Source organism: Stigmatopora nigra, chromosome 12 (assembly GCF_051989575.1).
Source record: "Stigmatopora nigra isolate UIUO_SnigA chromosome 12, RoL_Snig_1.1, whole genome shotgun sequence".
Taxonomy (NCBI): Eukaryota; Metazoa; Chordata; class Actinopteri; order Syngnathiformes; family Syngnathidae; genus Stigmatopora; species Stigmatopora nigra.
The window spans coordinates 13,025,415-13,045,614 of record NC_135519.1 but is presented as its reverse complement, the minus strand read 5'-3'; the positions used below and the strand labels follow the sequence as shown (position 1 = coordinate 13,045,614).

Below are 20,200 nucleotides of genomic sequence, written 5' to 3'. Positions count from 1 at the left end.
GGATTAGTTTTTGTATATTTTATATTGTGTATTTTGTATATCGTGTCAGAAGAACATATTGCTTCATACATCAGCAAAAGCAATATTAGCCGCCCCTGTATGGCATAAATTGTGAAAAAGCAAATCTGCAGGTCCATCTCGTCTACTATAAAGAAAAATACACATTCTTCCAGCAGTGCATGTAGAATGCCATTTATTCTCACTTTTCTTTCCTCTGCCTGTCGAGAGGCATCATTGCTCATCAAACGAAATACAAGGAAAAATACATTTACAAGTATTCACACGATTGCTGCAGGAAAATGTTTTTTTTTTAAATTTAATTTTGACTTTCAAAGCCAGTGCTTTAAAATAGCTCCTTCACTCACCTTTTGATATAGCAGTCTATTTTTATAAGCAACAAATAAACTGATAAATACCCAAAGACGGCCAGTAGGGGCAGTGTAAGATTTATTTTGATCAACTTTACTGCAGGGCATCACTAATAGATTCAAAAATTACTGCAATTTCTGCCATTAAATTGACACTAAAATGAAATCATGAACAAAATACAGTTCTAAAGAGTAGAAAGTGACAACCTCCTCCCTCCACAGGTGCTTTTCTTTTCTTTTCTTTCTTTCTGCCGGTTTAACTCACTTAACCTAACAATTAAAAGATATTCCCGTTCTGGTCAATCACACGAGAAATATCCTTTAATTGTAAGGTCACGTGTGTTCTTCTTTCCACGCTTTTTCCTTCTTCCAGTCGCCGCTAAAATATTAATGACAAAAAAAAGTGAGGTGAACATGAACTCTTTAGTCAGCCCCTCCCAATCACAACACAATGGACATCTCTTTTATTAATTTTTTGACTCATTTTTTACTCCCAATCCATTACAACAATCCCCCCAATTCAAACAAACATCTAACAAGTCCATCTCAATCACACAAAATCTTAAAATATTAAACCCATACTACCTTAATGCCATTTTGGGTGGTCTTGTAACCGATACCCCTTCCGACTCTCCTCCGTCTTTTTTCCAACTTCTCCAAAAGTAAAAGAGTCCATGCCTTCTTCCGTCCTCCTTCCTCGCGGCGTCCGCGGGCATCTGTCACGCCACGCCACGCGTCTGGTCACGGCGCGGCATCCCACCTTCACACCCCCCCTTCCTCATTTCTCCTCCTCCTCATCATCATCATCATCTTGTGCGTCTTTCGCCATCTCCTTCCCGTCTTTTTCTAGCGCGCTCATCGGGACCGGCGAGCTACGGTCACGTGACTCTACCCAGGAGACCCCCACCACCAATACCCCCCCCCCCCCACACCCACTCTTTTCCACACCTCAATAATAATTTGGAAAGCGTGCTGGTCCTCCTCATCCTCCTGCATCTTCATCTCCTCCTCAACTGGCTGTTGAAGGAAGGATTGGAAGCTCCGAGTATCCCCCCCCCCCCACCACTCCTTCCCCATCTCTCTCTCCCTCTCTCTCTTTTTCTCTCTCTCTCTCGTCGGGACTCCTATGCATGTCCGATCCGACCCCCTCCCCTTCTTCTCCGGAGCTGCCTTCCCGCGGAACTCTTCATTTCTCCGGCTACTCCTAGCGGCTCTGGACGTTCTAGCCGTGGCTTTTTTTTCTTCTTCTTCTGCCCCCCACCCTTCTGATTTGGTGGTGGATTGGGGGGTGGCGGTGGGTCGCTTCCGTCCTCTTGGACCACTTGGACTATAAAAAAAAAATAACAAAAAAAAGCAGCTTCATCCTCCGTCTTTTTTGTTTTTTTTTGGTTGGATTTTTTGATTTTTTTTGGGTGGGGGTTTGAATTTGTGTGGATGAGCTATTGGTGCTCCTGCGCGCCGCCATGGAGCTGCTGGTGGTCTGCCTCTCCTTGTGGATATTGCAATGCAACTCGGCTAATGGGGACTCCATCATACACATCGGTAAGCGCTCAGGTGGTGGTGATGATGGGGGGGTGGTAGGGGGCTCGGGGAGGGGGGGGTGGTCGGTCCCAAAGTTCCTTCCCTTCCTCCAATGGGTCACACGTGCAAAAAAATGTTTTTTTTGACGCAGACGTGCGCCGCTTGCGTCTCCAATGCGCGTTCGGAAACAAGAAGCAACTGTTTTTTTTTGCGTGGGGAGGGGAGGGGAGGGTGGAGAAGGATGGGGGTGGGGGGGGGTGTTAGGATGAGGCGTCGCTCCTGTCTCGATACCGGCGAGCTTCAACTTCCACCGGGACGTGACTGTCGTGTCAATAAAGTGCGGCGAGGAAGGACGTCAGTGGACTTTTTAGCCATGCCAAACGCATAGAGGGGCTCTTTGTGCGCCGCATAGCGCTACCGGCATAATAGCCCCCCCTCACCCCCCTCAATGAGAGCTAAAACTGCCCTCTCATCACAAGGTGTCCTCTGCTTAAGTCACTGACTGCCATAGGCGGGGATAGATGTCCAATTCACTTTGATTGGCAGTGAGATTGGATTTGTTCCGTGGCAGTTTTTATAGTTGAAATGGATTTGATGTGTGGAAGTGCCAATGGTTGTGAGAGTTAGGAGGAGGGAATTGGGATACTTTGGTTTAGGGTAAAAAAAATGGGTACAGAAAGGTGTTGCTTTGAATTTGAATTGGATGCCATTGGTGGTAATAGACGTCCAATTCATTTTGAATGGGAATTCTGCTCTTAATCATTTTTTTTTATTAAATATGAGCTAATTGGCCATCATAGAAGACGACAGACATCCAATTAAGTTGGACTGGGGATCATTCAATCACTGCCAACCCTCCCAGTTAAACTCAATTGGACATTTATTGCCATCAATGACAGCAAAGCATGATCACTCAATGCCAGTTTTTACCATTGAAATACATTGGATGTCTACCACAGTGAAAGAGTTTAAAAAATCAAAAATAATGAAATATTGCTACTTTCATTTGGTAAAAAGAGGATCAAAATAAAGAAAAAACAACAACAGGTATTTAAGATATATTTATTTCTAAGTACAAACTTCATGATCCCTCAATGCCAGTTCTACAGGAGTGAAAGAGTTATGTTTATTAATGTGGCAGTGCTAAATCACCCCCAAACATGGCCGCCATGCAGGGAGCAAGCATGCAGTCGTGCTTCTGACTTTTCTCCCCCCCACCCTAACAGCCCCCCGACTCTCCTCTCCCCCCCATTTTGCTGCAACAGTCTGGGCCAGCAGCAGCAGGTGCTCCGTCATCAGCTTTAGTGCATTACCGGGACGCCGTCCAAGTGCTATTGGCTGATGCACGTCAGCGGGCACCAAATATACTTCTCCTTTCCGGAAAAGCGCCCCCCCCTGCTTTGATAAACGCCTCGTCTACAAACGGAAAGGCCGGAAGAACTACACCGGGCGGCCGCACCATTCTTTGACTGCACTTGTCGCTGTCCGTGGTCCTGAAGTGGCTCCTATGTGAAATGAGGAGCTTGCAGGAGTGGGGCTGAGGGGGGGAATGTGTGGGGCCCTTGGTTTCTAAGGGTAGATATGCAATTTACTCTGGTAGTGCAAAGTGTTTGGAGGCGCTTTTTGATGATGTCATGGCGATGGTCACATTCCACGAACTGTTTTGGTTGTTTTTTCGGTTTTATTATTCGTTACGATTTGTCTGTTTTGAATAAAACTTGTTGTTTTTTTAGATACTGAGCCAAATGTAATCATAAAAAAAATTTGACATCTTTCTTTATTTAAAGGAAATCATTTTTAATGGTAATTCTTACAAGTATTCATTCTTTACTCAACTTTTTTTTAAAAAAGAAGTCATAAAAAACCTCTTGTTGCAAATCATTGACAAAAATGGTGTATTATAATAGCTAAGACAAGTGGTAAAAAAGTACTAGATTTTGTATTGCTTGAGGTTCTTCCCTAACCAACTGTGAGGAAAACTAATTGAATTGAATTGATTTGACTGCACCATAGACAATCATTATACTTTACTATTGCATTATACTTTACTGTTGCATACTGAAAACTGTATTAATTCCCTATTATCTTCTGTCCAGGTGCCATATTTGAGGAGAACGCAGTGAGGGATGATGAAATTTTCCAACTAGCCATCTCAGACTTGAGTCTAAATGATGACTTACTACAAAGTGAGAAGATCACCCACTCGGTCAAACTCATCGAGCCCAACAACCCCTTCCAAGCCGTGCAAGAAGGTAGGCTTGCGAATTTCCGGATGATGTAATGAACATTTTGAGAGTTGATGTTGCCGGGTGACTTTGAGGAAGGGACGACGAACGAGGGAAGGCCATAGAAAGAGCGAGAAAAGTTAGAAGGTGAAGTCATAGCTTGCAAAATGGAGAAAAGGGAGGAAAGGACAAATGGGAGGAAGGGCAACTGGATGGGATCCAATTTAACTAACAAATGTGAGTGGAAATAGGAGGACAAAAAGGGGAAGGGGATGGAAGAGGATTAGGAAAATTGAAGGGAAAACGTGTTTATGACTTTAAGAACACAATTTGGAGATTTAAATCTGATTTTTGGGGATTTTCAGCCTTTTTAAAGCAGGATTTTGACTTAAAAAAGGTCTAAAGTTGGTAAAAATTAATGGAAAAGTCTGAGTTTGGCATCAAAACTTTGAATTGAACTAAAAATGTGAACCCTGAGGTTCTTTACCATGTAGTTTTCTTTCATTGAAAGGAAAAATAGAATTAAAAATAACATATTGGCGTAAAAAAATGGTAGTCAAAGGGATTAAGGGATAGGAGGAGGAGGAGGAGGAGGAGGGATTGGGAATAGGAAAAAGATTCAAGAAAGAAAATGGAGAGGGGAGGAGAGGCAAGTGGAGAGCCAAGGTTTTTTTCATAAACATGAAGTCAGAAAGGTTGGGAAGGCAAAAAAAAGCCTCAATGAAAGAAGGAAGTCGCCAGAAATGATTGGAAAAGGCTATTCGCAGATGAAAGAAAATGGAAAAAAAAAATTGGAATACGCCACGGAGAAAAAAAAGAGGGCGGAACGGGAAAAAGACAAGGCAGATCAAGGCAGAAACTACAAAAAAAATGGAAGGGATTGCTTAGAGAGAAGCAAGGTGCGAATTGTGTTCATTCCGCTGCTGGCAAGGATCATTTTCATGTCTTAGTAGCACAAAAAACAAACTAGTTTGTGGCGTCTTCTGCCAAGGCGTAGCTAGGGGGAAGCAATGAGTCGGAGAACTTGACAAATGCAAAATGATCGAATGGAATCTGGTGGAAAATGTCTTAAGCTTTCATTTCATATAGCAGAAGGCCGTACATGCGTTAGCCTTTTTTTTCTTTGCTGCTATTCCGTCTGCTCGGCTCGAATCGCCAAGGTTGCGCCTCTATGTCGCCGTGGAGTGGCCTGATATTGTTTGTCATTTAAAATTTTGCTGCTAAATGAATCATTAAGGGGTTTTTAATGGCTTCCCGGGGACCGTTAAAGTCGGGGCATTGTCCTTTTTAGTCCCACGTTGCATTTACAAGCTATTCGCGGTCGATATTTCCGTTTGTAAGGCGGTGTTTTGGCTTTACAAATTGTTTTTACTATTTAAGTTTGCGGAGTAATGCTGGTGTCATCCAAGTTTTCAATGGAAATCAATTTGAGATAGGTTGAGGGACATAAAATGAAAGAAAAAGTCATTAGGCTAATTCCTAGCTGTCGCCAATGCCCCCAACAAGATGGCCAACTTATTCCGGGAATTTTGGTCATTGGACTTGTAGTTGTATTGTGGCTTTTCCACAGCATTGCTCCAGCACCCCGGCAGGAGCATAGTACAAATTCTTAGCCAGAAGGAAATATATGGAAAATAGGAAGGATTTGTACTCTTGTGTATTTGTTTGTCTTCTGGAATACTCCATGCAAACTTGGAAATCCTTTTGTCCACTATAATATACTTCATATAGTATCAGTAGGGTATGTACATGATTTATTTTGACTTTTTATATGATTTTTTTGGTCAAGATTTCTTTGGCCGATACCGAAAACCATATTTTTTTACTTGTAAAAATACTGTAACTTATAAATGGCAAACCCTATTTCTTTGTATTCAAGTACAGTAGTTCGCACTTATTTTTTTTTTATGGGCTTACATACTCAATTTGATTGGATCTTTGTCTATCCTTTGAATGACCCAAAGTTAACTTTGGGTAGTAACAGGCGCTTGCACTTTTGGCAGAGAGATAACTTAACATACATCGGAAGAGCTGCTGACGCAAAAAGACCAAGTGGTTTACCGTCACAGTCCCGCATTCTTTTAAATAATTGATGGACTTCTGAGTAAAATGTGCGGTACACACCTGGGGGGAAATAAATGACCTGGCCGAAAAGTAAAATACATCATACTTGTGTACAACTTGTGTTTTGCGTTGGGTTTTTGACGCATTACTGCAGGGATTGACTTTACCTTCTTATTTTTACATCATTTAATAATAATCGGACATAGTCGTTATTATTGACTCCACAAAAGCCTAATTGTCATCATACCGAAATTATTACACAGAAGGGATTGTGTGCCGTGCTACCGAAAGTTAAGAGTCCTGATGGATTTGAGAAAAAAACTGTCCATAAGCTTAATTGTTAGTACTTTTTTAGCTGAACTCTTTGGCGCCATAATGTGAAAAGGCAACAATACTTCCAGTGTACACAAAAAAAACATAAGAACTATGCAGTAGCTAGCAAACTAGCTAGGCAAAAATTTCAATTTCATTTAACTGGGACATCATAACCTGAAAACTCCCCCAAAAAATCCATCTCCACCTTTAAAACTCCCTTATCTCCCAAAAATATCAAAAGTAAAACCTGTTCCTTGCACTACCTAAACAACTATCATCAACAATCAATGAGCAACCTGTAGGTGTTCCACCGCTAGTTTATTTCTGCTTTACAACGTGGGAGGCAATTTTTTTTGCAACACTCTGTATCTTTATGTAAGTTAACCACCAGGTGATAAAAACAACAACAAAAACTGGAGATTGACAAGCTCGAAACCATTTAATACCTCTGTGAGCTCTCAATTTTGATCCAATCGTGCAATCGCAAAGCAACAAACTCCCAAATCCTCTGAACCAAATGAATACAGCTCCGATTTGAGGCCTCAATAGAAAGCCTCTTAGTGCGGTTAGACGTTAACTCCTCCACCGTGGTGTAATTTGTTGAGTGTTCTGCCCCAGCGAGTCCACTTTACACCCCGCCAAGGTAAAGTCAAGGACGCCACGATCCCCCATTTTCGGCCCTTCTGTCCGTCCGAAGCAATTTTGTAAACTTTGTTTCCCCTCCCCCCTTCGACCGACTGATTGCGCACAATCTGTCAAGACAAAAGGTGAAAAGATGGTTCATTTAAAGATGTGGGCATGGGTAATTTAATCCGCCATCTGATTCTCGCTCTTATGACAACTCATTACTCTCCGCGCTCTAAATGTGATGGAACGCTGCCCGTTCACTATTACCCTGCCCGAGAATTTAATAATGCCGCATAAATCTCCGTAATGGATTTGTTTGTTTGTGTTTTGATGTCTTTTTCTTGTGGCTGTGACACAAAGAGAGGAGCATAGGGGCAGTGGCGTTTTTTTATTTATTTTTTTAGCCCGGTTAATTACACTTTAGTTAGTTTCATCCGCGTAAAGGTTCGTCGCTAGCTTAATCGGCTAAGTGATGCCGAGGCAGAGGTTGCGGTGTACGTTTCACCGGTCGATTTCCTCGGTGTATGCGAAGGGTTAATCTGGAGATCGGTGGACATTTGTCAGGGGTGCCGGTAAAGACTTTCTTAGCTAGATTTGCGACCCAAGTCTGTGTTATTTTCGTATTTCCCCAAAGAATGGACTTCACAGTGCAGGTAATGGTTTTCTATGGAAAAATACCAAATTATGTGAAGTCATAAAATGAAAATTTGACTTGTTAAATGAAAATTTGACTTAAAAATACTAATGTTTAACTTCTAAAATCAATCAAATTAATTCAAAAGACTTTTAGGTCATCATACACTTGTGTGTAACATAATTGGTGGTGCTAGTCCAAGCTTTTTAAAGTTTTTTCCCAGTAAAAAAAACATTAATAGTAGTATAAAAGTGTAAAAAGTCACAGGTGGATTCTAAAATATTGCACAGAATTATAAAAAAAATGCTCAGATTCCAAAATACTGCAGTATTATACAAATTTTGCACAGATTCTGAAATATTGCCCAGTTTTCTAAGATATTGTACATCTTAGACTTATAAAAACAAACCAAAAACCCAACTTGCGATTTACGGCAAGATATTCTTGTCAAAATTTGGCTCTATACAAGCACAATTGTCATTTTATATTTTGTCCTTTCTATAATCGACACCCCGTTTTAAAACCTTATGATAGCCTTGAGCTACTACCTACCACAAGATGATGAATCACACTTCAAAAACTCCGCATAAACTGTCAATTCATCAAACCTGTCATATTTAAATTTGATGACCACATCTACCCTCAACCATAAATAACAAAAACCATCTTAACACTACTCATAACCCTTCAAAAAACATCAGTTTTCCAAACATCCCTTTTATAAAACAGCAGCGAATCATCCGGGAAGTCATCTAAAAAATGATTTGTGTTAATAAATACTACTTAGGTAGTAACAAGTCTGGTATCAAGAAAGGCCTAGCATGAAAATTACTCTGATAGTTGATTACCCAGAGTGCAAAGAGCTCCGGCTGTTGGCGTCAATTGCGAGAAGGCTTTTCAAAGTGGCGTAGGCTTTTTATGAATCCATTTCCTCAGGAGTAGACGTGGGTTATTGTCACGAGGTGGCGGCCAGTTTGCACTTCTAAGCAATTAATCCCCATTGGGATTGCCGTGTTTGCCGAGCTCTAGCGCCCCATCGTACACAACAGGAGCTTCAACACAAACACGGGAGGTGTTGACTCGTCCTGGCGAGAGAGAGACGCTGACATTTGCCGGCACACGGATTTCTTACACGTTTTTTTGTCGATCGCTGTTTGCCGAAGAGTTGGCGATACGATACAAAAGTGACATTTCGGGGATGGTGGTTAGGGCACGGTTCGGGGAAAATAACAATACTTGGGGGTCTGGCTCTTCTCCTTTTAGGTTTAAAGAAGGATTTTCTACAATATGTACGTTCGGTGCATTGTTTTTGGTGGATTTTCTTAAAACGCTGGTGAAACTGGTTTGCTTTGACATGTTTTGTGGTTAGAATATGTTAAGCTGTGGCAATATTTGATTAAATAAAGCAGTTCTGATCAGATAATTTGCTGATTTTGTAGAGGACAACTTTACTAAGGGAGTCCTGAATTTTGTAGAGGACAACTTTACCTTACTTTAGTCCTGCTTACAACCCGTAAACAAAAACTATTGTCAATATTTTAAGACATGTTTGAGTATAGATTAAAATTAACCTGCTTTCAGTTTTTTATCAAACTATACTTAGATTATGTAGTATTTCATACACTCTGAATCCAGTTTCTGTAAAAAGATATATTTAGTTTGAGAGCAGTGGCTGGTTTTGGACAAAAAAATGCATTGTTTTGCAATGAAAGACCATTGAAGAATTTGCTTGTATGTTATTCTACTAACTTTTCCGCTATCCTACATGTTACCTGATTGTGCAAATCTGTAGTAGCTGTGTAACATAGAATTTGTACAAAATGTCTCAATCCAGATAGCTTTGCATTTTATGTTTCAAGACATATGGACAAGAAATATTATGACATTTTCCTCAAAATTTCTTGAACTGTTTCACCCCATCAACTTTTTTAACAACAGTTCTTCCAAAAGTCTATTTCACTTTAAATGTTTCTCTTCTCGGCACGTAAGCAAAAAACTCCTGCTGGTTTTAGCCATTTCCAAGCCTGATGGCCCCCGCTGGATGTCCCTTGTGTCCTCAACAGCAGTCCCCATCTTGTAGTATGTCTTTTTTGTGGAACTCTTCACTCTCTCTTTACCATCTTGAAAGCGAACGTGTCCTTTTCTTAAGTTTCCCGTGGCGTGAGTGCCTATTTTTTTGCACTACGAGATCATTATCTCATGTAAGCTTGTCAAATAGAGTTCGTGTCCCCCTAGTAACTTTGTCTTTCTCAGTTTTATTTATTTTTTTTGCAAAGTTTAGTGTCTAAGGACACTGTGTGTAAGCGGTTGGCAAGCCTGCCTCACAGTTCAGAGATGTAGGGTTCAATTCCTGGTGTTTCCAGACCTTCCCGACCCAAAAAAACATGGATGCTAAGCTAACTGGACACTCCAAATTGTCTCTAACGTGAGCATGAATAGTTGTTTGTCTTATTGTGCCTTGTGATTGGCTGGCAACCAATTCAGGGCGTCGGCTAGGGTCGATTACCGCAACCCAAAAGACACTAGTGAGGATAATCGGAAGGGAAAATGAAAGGACGAAGCCATTAGAAACTGCTATTCTGTCTACTTATCACTTTTTAAAGCTTTTTGAATGCTTTTCTTTCTTTGAGTCTCTCACATTAAGTTGGCGTTACATTTTATTGTGATTCCAAAGATGTTTTTTTCTCAGAAATCCGCCTTGGACAAGAAAAAGTAGCGCAATATGCTTTATACAAAGAGTCCTGACTACTTTTGATGCTTTCCTTGAATTATTTAAAGTAGTAGCATCTGCAAGGATGTACCTAGACTACTTTTTCTTCCGTTATGTCTGAGTGAAGTTGTGCATGTGATGCGACCTGGTGCTCATCTTCAACTGGCAAAGGTGAATACATTTTTTTTTGTTGGAAAGAACATCCATAGTCAGCAATGTCTGCTAAGCTGTACCTGGAAATAGAATGCCAAAGATGGATAACATGTGCCAAAAGTAGAACATATAGAGGCCAAGGTGGCTTACCTTGCCTTGCCAGCACTGTATTTTAGGACTGTGAAACCATCTTTTATACATGGATTCATCCATTTTGTTTAGTGTTTGACCTTGTTAGTATGACTGGTAATGGTTAAGTTGGGGTGGGGTACCCTCAAGGCCTCCATGCTGGGAGATTACAGGACAAAAAAAGTCACCCTGACATTTACTAACAGCTCAAAGTTATTTTCAGTCATGGGCCATGTCCTAGTTAGGCTTTAAGTTATATATCTGGCAACCTTGGCCCATTCCTCTCCTTATTAATGATTGCAATTCCCCTTATTAAGCGATAAAAGTGTAGAAATGCAACGCGGCACAAATATATATACTTATAAAGTCTTAAAATGTTATCCAAAGTGGCATCATGTCCAATCAGTATGCACTAAATTCCAGATTTTTTAGAAGTTTGACTGTCTGAATACATTGCTTGCTGACACGCTATTTTTATATAATGAAAAGGTGGATTAAATGCCTGACAATATTAGCAGTTGACAATGATGTTATCAGTGACTGACACGATCCGGATTAGAACCGAAATGGATGAAACCAGATCAGTTTTACAAAAAAAAAATACTTTAAAAAAGTTCGTACAAAAGTTTTTATATGCTGTACACAACTTGAAATGATCAAAAGACCTATAAAATACAGGAAAAACTCAAAAGTCTACAATTAGAAAGCCGTTAACTAGGTTTTTATTAATGAATTGACTCGTAGTAAGAACTTTTCTAGAAGTTGGTAGATCATTTATAGCTATTTTTTAAAGAAATTAAGGAAAATAGACTACATGTTCATCTAATAAAAACATTATTCTGTAGTGCTTAAAAAATAATCAGTCTAAATCACCACAAGGATTGAATAAGTTAACCGAAAGTTGAGTTTTTGACATTTTTTGATATCCTATCGTCAACCTGGCGTATAGAAGTGGTGCGTGGTATCATGAATTTAAAAGGATTGTGTAGTATTGCAAAATTAGCTCCGCCTTAGTCACAAATTTCAGCCTTTTCATCGTTTTACATCCATTTTTTTGGGAGGAATTGGTTTATGGAGTAAGATGAGATGCTTGAAAATGACATGCCCTGCCTGGGTGTTTATTAACTTCCCAGAAAATGTTGATTCTGCCGGAGCGGCGTGGTAAATGTCAGGATTTTGATACGCCTTTCAATTTGGGTAAACACGCTGCAAAGGATGTAACACTACATTCTCCTTGAAATGCTGAGGAAATAAATTATTTAATGGAGAGAAAGGGATGGAGATGAGAGCAATACTTTGCTTTAGTTTGTTTTGCGGTAATCCAAGTGGCTTTTCTCGTAGTTTTTTCTTGGAATTTGAACGTTAAAAGCATGGTGGCGCCCAATTAGAGCGAGTTGTTGTCATTTGGGAATGCGCAAGGCGATTGCGCTGAATAATTTTGTGGGAGGAGCTTGAAATGTTTTGTATAATTGTATAGTTAGCGAGAATATTTGTGTGGGTATGTTTGTAGGAGGTCATTATGCTGAGAGTTAATGCTTAGTGGAAGAGTTGTGCAAATAAGAAGACTTATGTTGTTTAATAACTGGATTGAAGTAGGTAAATACATTATTATGTAGCGGATTTCAAGATTATGTAGTATTTATGAGAGGGTAAACACATGGTAAAGATCTTGAGTTTTAGATTTACTGTTTTTTGTTGAATTGTTTTTTTTCGGTGTTGAAAATTTAAAATAACAACCTTTCTACTAACTAAAATATGAAAATAATTAAAACAATTTTTTTAGTGTGATGTAATAATTTTTTTTATATTTTATTGGACGTAGAAAAACATATTTCTTAAAATGTACTTTGACTTTTTTAAATAAAAAACTAATATTCACAGACAGAGAAAATATCTATATATAATTTATTTATTTTTTCCCCATTTTATTTGTCTAAAAAATTAAATTACTAAAAAATTACAATATATAATCCTCACTTTTTCCCCTTTCATTTTAAATATAAATACATGTACAAATATCGACAGTTTTTCCCCTTAATCCCAATTCCCCAAAAAAATATACGACCATTTCCCACCATTTCACATTCCCAAATACTCCACCTATCTCCAGAATCACCAAATTTTAGCTCCACCCTAATATTAATCCCACCTTTTGTCGACCTATCTCACCAGCCCACACCCAAAACCTTAGCAAAATCACGACTATAACTTAACACGACCCACTGGGACTTTATTCTGACAGCGTATTGACTTTCCACTGCGGTTTCTCCGTGTCTCCGCCAATGATTGAGAGCCCAACGTGGGCTTGCGCTATCAGAACCACCACATGCGTCACTCTGGTTCCGCTGAGCCACGTCTTACACATCAAAATTCAGCTTCCCAACCTCTTCTATCGCCAATCTCCCCACATGATATCTCACTCCTGTCATGGCGTTTCTTTTCTTCCTTCCTTCATCCCACCCAACGCCGTTTCTAGATTTGTCCGTCAATAGCGCCGTACCTGTTTTGAGTCAGACCATCTCCCGCGGGATGTACGCCGTCCAATCAAATTGCAGCTATTCGGGCTAGATCCATGCCAATGAATCATCTTTATTCTTCTTCGGGCAGCACAAAAAGACAACGGGGGCGGGAAAATTGGATAACTAGTGGGAGAATTTGTCGGATTTCTTTGGGTGCTGTATTTTTGGAGCTATTCTCTACCTAGAAGACTCAGTTTTTCGGTTTAGACGTTTTATTTCGAATGATTTTTCTCCTAAATTTAACGCTACCTGAGCTGCCGTAATCTTGTTTGACATTTAGCTGTCTTCACTGCTTTGGACTTTGTCTTAGAAATGAATCATCTCGCCCCGTATGAGAGGATTCGGTCTAATCACTAGCAGAAAAGTATCCTTGCCCAATGCTCTCTCGTTTATTTGAGATTCTCTTTGATGCGTTTAAGTCTTATTTTTCTTTTTTTCGAGGCTTGCTTTTCCCTACGCTATGATATATTGAAGTGGAAAAACATGGCAAGCTGTGCTGGCTTTCTGAAAAGTCGACTGGCAAAGCTAAGTTCATGTCTTTTAAAAGGAAATCTTGGAAATGTTCGAAAAAGTATGCAGTAGCACATCTTGGCCACTGGGTTTGTTTGAGTTTGATTTATTTAATATGGGACAGCACTTCTTAATGAACATATTCATGTTAATGAATATGTAAGGTAAGCTATGTAAGGTTGTATTGACTGAGCGTTTTTAGACATTGTTTTGATCGCAATTTTATTTCGTCTAAAAACCAGGCTTTAAGATGATTGGCCGAGAGGTTCATAGAGGGGAGTTGACGTATGCTAATTGGTATTAGATCTCGTGTGGGCCGGGCCATTTTGGATATAATATTTAGATTTTTTTTTATAAATGGATTAAAAAAACTGGATTAAAATCCCTGAATATTCCATTTTTTATCAATCTAAAACAATGTTTATTTTAGCTTTTTTTAAATATATGTTTTATATTTTACAAAAGGATTTTTGAACTAAAATACAGAAAAAATGAATTAAAAAAATAACAATTATTGATTTTAAAGGGGGAAAATCAGGAAATGTAATATACATCTATACTCTCCATTTTAATTTGATCCTAAAACAGAAAGTCGACACTCATCATTTACTTTCCCGGACCACACAAAATGATACGGCGGTCCAGATTTGGCCCCCGGGCCGCCACTTTGACACGTGAATTCGAAAAAAACGAAAAAACATTTTTTCAATTAAATTGATCCAAAGCAGAGTAGTGGACTTCGTTGAGTAACTTCCGTTTATCCTTGGGTGCATTTTCCACAATTTAACATGAGTTTAAAAAGTTCGTAGTTAGCTGATACCTATCTTTATTTTAAAGTTGAATTTTGTAGCGCCTCCCTCGCGCACTACCGTTTCCGCAATCCCAGGTGTAGCATAGCGCGTCGTCCAGGCCTTGTTTACATGCCCGGGTCGCTTCTGACCCCAGGGCACGTGAATGATTCATGGTTTTTCCCTGGAACACTATGAGCATGTGCGTCAGTTCACATCAAATTGTCACCCACAGAGAGACAGGCGACACACAGCGTTTTTTAGAGACAACACTTCCCACTCTCGATAACCCCCGTATTTTGCTTTCACCGTTTCGAGGAAGCTCACGTCAATGGACCTTAAAAAAAAAAAGCCAAGCTCGGTATTGTGTTGCGAGCGGATTATTTTCCGACAACATGAATGTCGCGGCCCCGGGGCGCTTACCCTGCAAATCCCCATCGAGATCCAGTCCAAAAAATATGTTGAGTACTACCACAACAACACAAACGTAAGACTCAAAAACATTTTTCAATATGGCCGCCGCATATAATTTCTACATAAACACTCGTACAAAGTCAACAAACAACAAAATATCATATTTCATCTTATCTTATTATCCCCTCACCTTGAATATAATAAAATCTAGTGGTATAATGAATAAGTACTCTTATTACTACTACTATTACAAATTTTACTACTACCATAACTATTAGTATGAATTCATATTTATACCAATGCAAGGGCGTCCAAATTTTTGTTATCCCAGAATTGCAAGCACTTAAATCAAACAAAATGGTATTTTTGTATACCTGTGTTAAATTTATATACATAAAAAGTTCTTTAAAATGCAAAAGCAAGTTAAAATGAAAGCAGTCCAGATAAGTTTTATAATTTTAAATTAGTCTCGCTTTCTCTTCCCACTAAAAAAAAAACAAGATTTGTGATGTCACAACCAGAATTGCTGAGAAAACGTTGCTATTACGCATAATTTTCGGTGGAATAACTATAAAATTGTAGAATAAATAATAAAAATAATTAAAAAAAAACAACAACAGCAAAAACAGTAAGATCTGTGATGTCACAACCAGAATTTCTGAGAAAACGCATCATTTTAGGTGGAATAACTATAAAATTATTTAAAAAACAACAACAGTAAAAACAGCCCCATTTGAGTGCCAATTTCTTCTACATGTAAAATTACATTTGTGCAGTAATTTTCACATTTTGCCCACTATACTAACTTCTAGCCGCTATCTAAATACAAACCAAGCTAGCTAGCGCTTTCCAGTGTTATACACCAACACCTATTCAATCCCAATTGGGAGTAAATGTTTTCCAAAGCCACTTTGGATTTGAATAATGTATCCAGCCGCGTATTCGACTTACAGACTAAGCCAAAAATATAGCTCTATTATCCTTTGCATTGGTCCCACCAGAGCCTTTTTGGACCAGGCTTTAGTCATTAGAGGAGGGTAATTTCCTGGTCATCATAAGCCGCCACACTGTCTTACACAGGACGGGACCACATATGTCTAATATACGAGCTCATAAAGCCGGCCGGGGCCTGCTACGTTTAGCTTTTTTAAATTAAAAGAATGTGACCGTTGTCGCTCCGTAGTCATTATATTATCGTGACTTTTCTTTCCTGTTGTGCTTAAGGTGCTTAGTTTGTCTGTGTTTGGGTTATGGGACAATGTATAAATCCATTCCTGGCGGGTAATGCAGAAAATGTGATTTCCAAGCAGTTTGCATTTAAAAAAATAAATTTAAAGTATGGCCGACTTCTGATGTGGCAGATCCAAATACATTGAAGTAAGTTGGTGCTCGGACGTTTGGTCTCCGGTCTTTTGGTCGCCAGTCAAATGGTCATATAGAGTTTACTGTTGAAACCAGTTCTCAAAATTATATTCATAAGAGAGAGTTTAATATCTAAGTACTGTTTAATATCTAAGTATTGTTTAATATCTAAGTACTGTTTAATATCTAAGTACTGTTTAATTTCTAAGTACTGTTTAATATTCTGGTACTGTTTAATATCTTAGTACTCTTTAATATCTAAGTACTGTTTAATATCTAAGTACTATTTAATTTCTAAGTACTGTTTAATTTCTAAGTGCTGTTTAATATTCTGGTACGATTTAATATCTAAGTACTCTTTAATATCAAAGTACTGTTTAATATCGAAGTACTCTTTAATATCTAAGTACTCTTTAATATCTAAGTACTGTATAATATCTAAGTACTGTTTAATATCTAAGTACTGTTTAATATCTAAGTACTGTTTAATATCTAAGTACTGTTTAATTTCTAAGTACTGTTTAATTTCTAAGTACTGTTTAATATTCTGGTACTGTTTAATATCTTAGTACTCTTTAATATCTAAGTACTGTTTAATATCAAAGTACTATTTAATTTCTAAGTACTGTTTAATTTCTAAGTGCTGTTTAATATTCTGGTACGATTTAATATCTAAGTACTCTTTAATATCTAAGTACTCTTTAATATCTAAGTACTCTTTAATATCTAAGTACTGTATAATATCTAAGTACTGTATAATATCTAAGTACTGTTTAATATCTAAGTACTGTTTAATATCTGAGTACTGTTCAATATCTGAGTACTGTATAATATCTGAGTACTGTTTCATATCTAATTACTGTTTAATATCTAAGTACATTTTGACCGGCGACTAAAAGACCAGCGACCAAACGTCCGGTCACTAGCAAGTTAAGTCAAAATTAAACCAAAAGCTGTCCCCCTAAACTTACATACAATAGCTTTCCACTCCATCCTAATAAGGGGAAATGACCCGTTAAAAAAAATGGCGCTTCCTAGACTCTGGCTCCCATTGAGGAGTTATTTTAAGGAGGCGAGAGGAGGTTTTCCCCCCTGGGCAGAGCGAGGCAGGCCTTTGAGTGAGGTGGCGAGGCGAGCTACACGTACGTCATCCTCGCCATCGTCTCGGCCTTTTGTCGGAGATGAGCTGATGTCATCTTTTTTGGCAGAGTCGGCAGGCTTTCCCCCTCGAGCAACTCTTACAACGGGATAAGATGGGTTTATGAAGTGAAGTATTTCTGACTTGAGCCGGTCAAACTACTCCTTTTTGTGGTAGTTCACATCCTAGTTATGGTTTCTTTCGAATGGCCATTAAAACATGCCAATTTGACCCTCTAATGAATCAGTTAATCAGATTTTAGAGTAGTCAATATATCATTTATAGCCATTAAAATATATCCAAATCCACATTTTCAGGCTTTTGATAGGAGTAAATCTCTTGAATTTTTTTCTTATTGATTTATTTTCTGAACTGTTATCTTTACAAAAGTCACAGAGGGTGCTAGAGGCTATCCCAGTGAACGACTACGTGCACCAGGCGGGGGCGTCGAGCATGCAGCAATTAGGACAAAAAGTACTTGAGAAAAATCCCTTTGCCATCTCGTATATCTAACAATATCCACTCGGCAGTCATCATGGGGAAAAAAATCCCAGTTGAATGTGGGTTGCCTTGGTAACAACAACCCTCACGTCCACCTGTTGAACTAGTAACAATATATACACATACATTATCTTGATAACTGTAAATCCTATTGGATTAGACCTCTCCCGCAGTCAGTGGCATATAAATAGGATCTCTCAATCCTAACCTTCCCAGTTCAAATACATATTTATTTTGGTTAATAGCAGTGAATTATTGAAGGGAAGTGTTAGGTTCATTTTTAGTTATCTTTAATATAATATAAAACAATACAAGGAGATTTGTACATCAATTCATTTCACATCTTTGGTATTACTTGCCCATTTAAGGCCATAAATCAAAACAATTACAAGGTTATTGATTAATCCAATTGCCTAAGCAAAATATTAGCTGTAACAATCATAGCATATCAGGTATTCATTAATAAAAATTAAGGTGGGAACTCAAAATTAACTCCATTGGAAATTAAATAAACAAGCCGACATTTGGCAATACAATTCCATAATCATGCAAAAAGAGCGTCACGATTTATGACAAAATGTGAGAAATCACGAAGGTTGTTGGTTAGCCATCAAACTGCATCAGCAATTTCTTAAGCGTCCTTCTAGGTCTGCACTTTTTGGGGTAAAGGTCAGTCCTATCTTCCAGTAAACAGTCCTCAGGAACGACCCAGACAAATTGAAGTAGCTTTCATACAAAAATGATTAAATGTACACACATATATAATAGTATATAATAGTATTACAGAATTAATCCAGTGGGATAACAATTAGGGATGTCCACAGTCATCGAAAATAGAGTTTTGTTTATTTATTTTCATGTCTTTTCTAGCAAATAGGTAAAAGTGAAACCCAAAGTGAACCACAAATCCTTATTTTGACTTTCATCAATTCAGTAAACCTAACATTTGATAACAAAACAAAGCTTTTATGAAAACAAAAAACAGTTTTGATTCCCACTAAGCCGATCCACACCAATTGATATCTGCACCAGACAGATCGAAAATTCTCAGCGCCATATACCAACCCCCCCCCCCCCCCCCCCCCCGATGTTTGATAGCGAGCAAAATAATTAGCCAGGCAACATTTGTGATCCACGCCGTACGAAGCTCCCAAGCTGGACCTCTAATAAGCTTTTTTTTTCTCCTCTCCGTTGTTTTGTTTTATATTAATTACTACCATTCCTGCAGGAAATTAACCCCCGGAGCTAATCCGTAGCGGAAAGACTAGAAAACAAAAAACGCTTGTGCTATAAAAACTAAAAAAAACGGAAGCCATCGATAGCGATCAACAAAGTGTGTGTGTTTCTGGATGTGTGGGATGCAAAAGTGTACTTTTTACATAAGGCCTTATTTTTACGCTTTTTTCCGATTGGTTGTAAAAGTACAAAGTGAAATATACACGGTGCAAAGTTCTAACAAATCCACAAAAAAGGGGAACGGCTACTTGAACACAGCAGCTATTATGTAGCGATTATTCACGCTTGGCCACAATCTCATCTGGATGTATCCTACATATATTATAATACGTGTACTTCAAAGCAGGCCGCGTTAATTGCGCCGACCCGTAGAGGGGGTCTCGAATGATTTGCGTTGTACCGATAGTCTTCCCTTTTCCTTTTGATGCCTTCAGCTGCGGTGGGATTGAGGTGAGGTCATTTAGGAAGTGCTGACGGCCGGGGGGGGGAGGTAGAGACGGGGTCTTAAACGGTCTGATCACGTTCGAGACTGTGATGATGAGCGCGGGGAATTGGAGGCCAAAGCTCTGTCAACGTACCCTTCGCACTCTTTCCTTCGTCGATGCCAGCGGCGTATCGTGATGGGCAGGACCTTTCCAAGCTGTGTTGCCGCCTGCTTCTTGTCACTCGGAGGGAATAAATATGTCAAGTTGCCAGTGGCGGCATTACCGGTATGGTATTTACCCCCAAATTAACAAAAAGTGACCAAATATCAGTGGGAAATGAGTTGAAATGCAACACAAATGAATGGATAGGTGGCCATTGTAAATGAGCAAAGTGAAATGAATTGAATGTGTTTATTGTCATTATACAAGTATATTGAGATTTAGAGCTTCACCAAAAAGTACACAAAAAACAACAAACCAATATATAAGCCATAAATAAATAAGTTGTCCCATAATAAGTAGTCAAAAACATAAATTAGGGTAGTGCACAAAAAACAACAA

General features: G+C 38.8%; 1 protein-coding gene across 2 annotated transcripts in view; it reads left to right on the top strand.

Moving 5' to 3' along the window:
• The first annotated feature begins 1,778 nt into the window (after positions 1-1,778).
• grid1a (glutamate receptor, ionotropic, delta 1a) overlaps positions 1,779-20,200 on the top strand; it is a 186,479-nt gene continuing 168,057 nt past the window's right edge. For both annotated transcript variants that reach the window (XM_077729380.1, XM_077729382.1), the window contains exons 1-2: positions 1,779-1,910; positions 3,986-4,141. In XM_077729380.1, the coding sequence (XP_077585506.1) occupies positions 1,832-1,910; positions 3,986-4,141 (235 nt within the window). In that variant the 5' untranslated portion in view covers positions 1,779-1,831. The remainder of the gene's footprint in view (positions 1,911-3,985; positions 4,142-20,200) is intronic.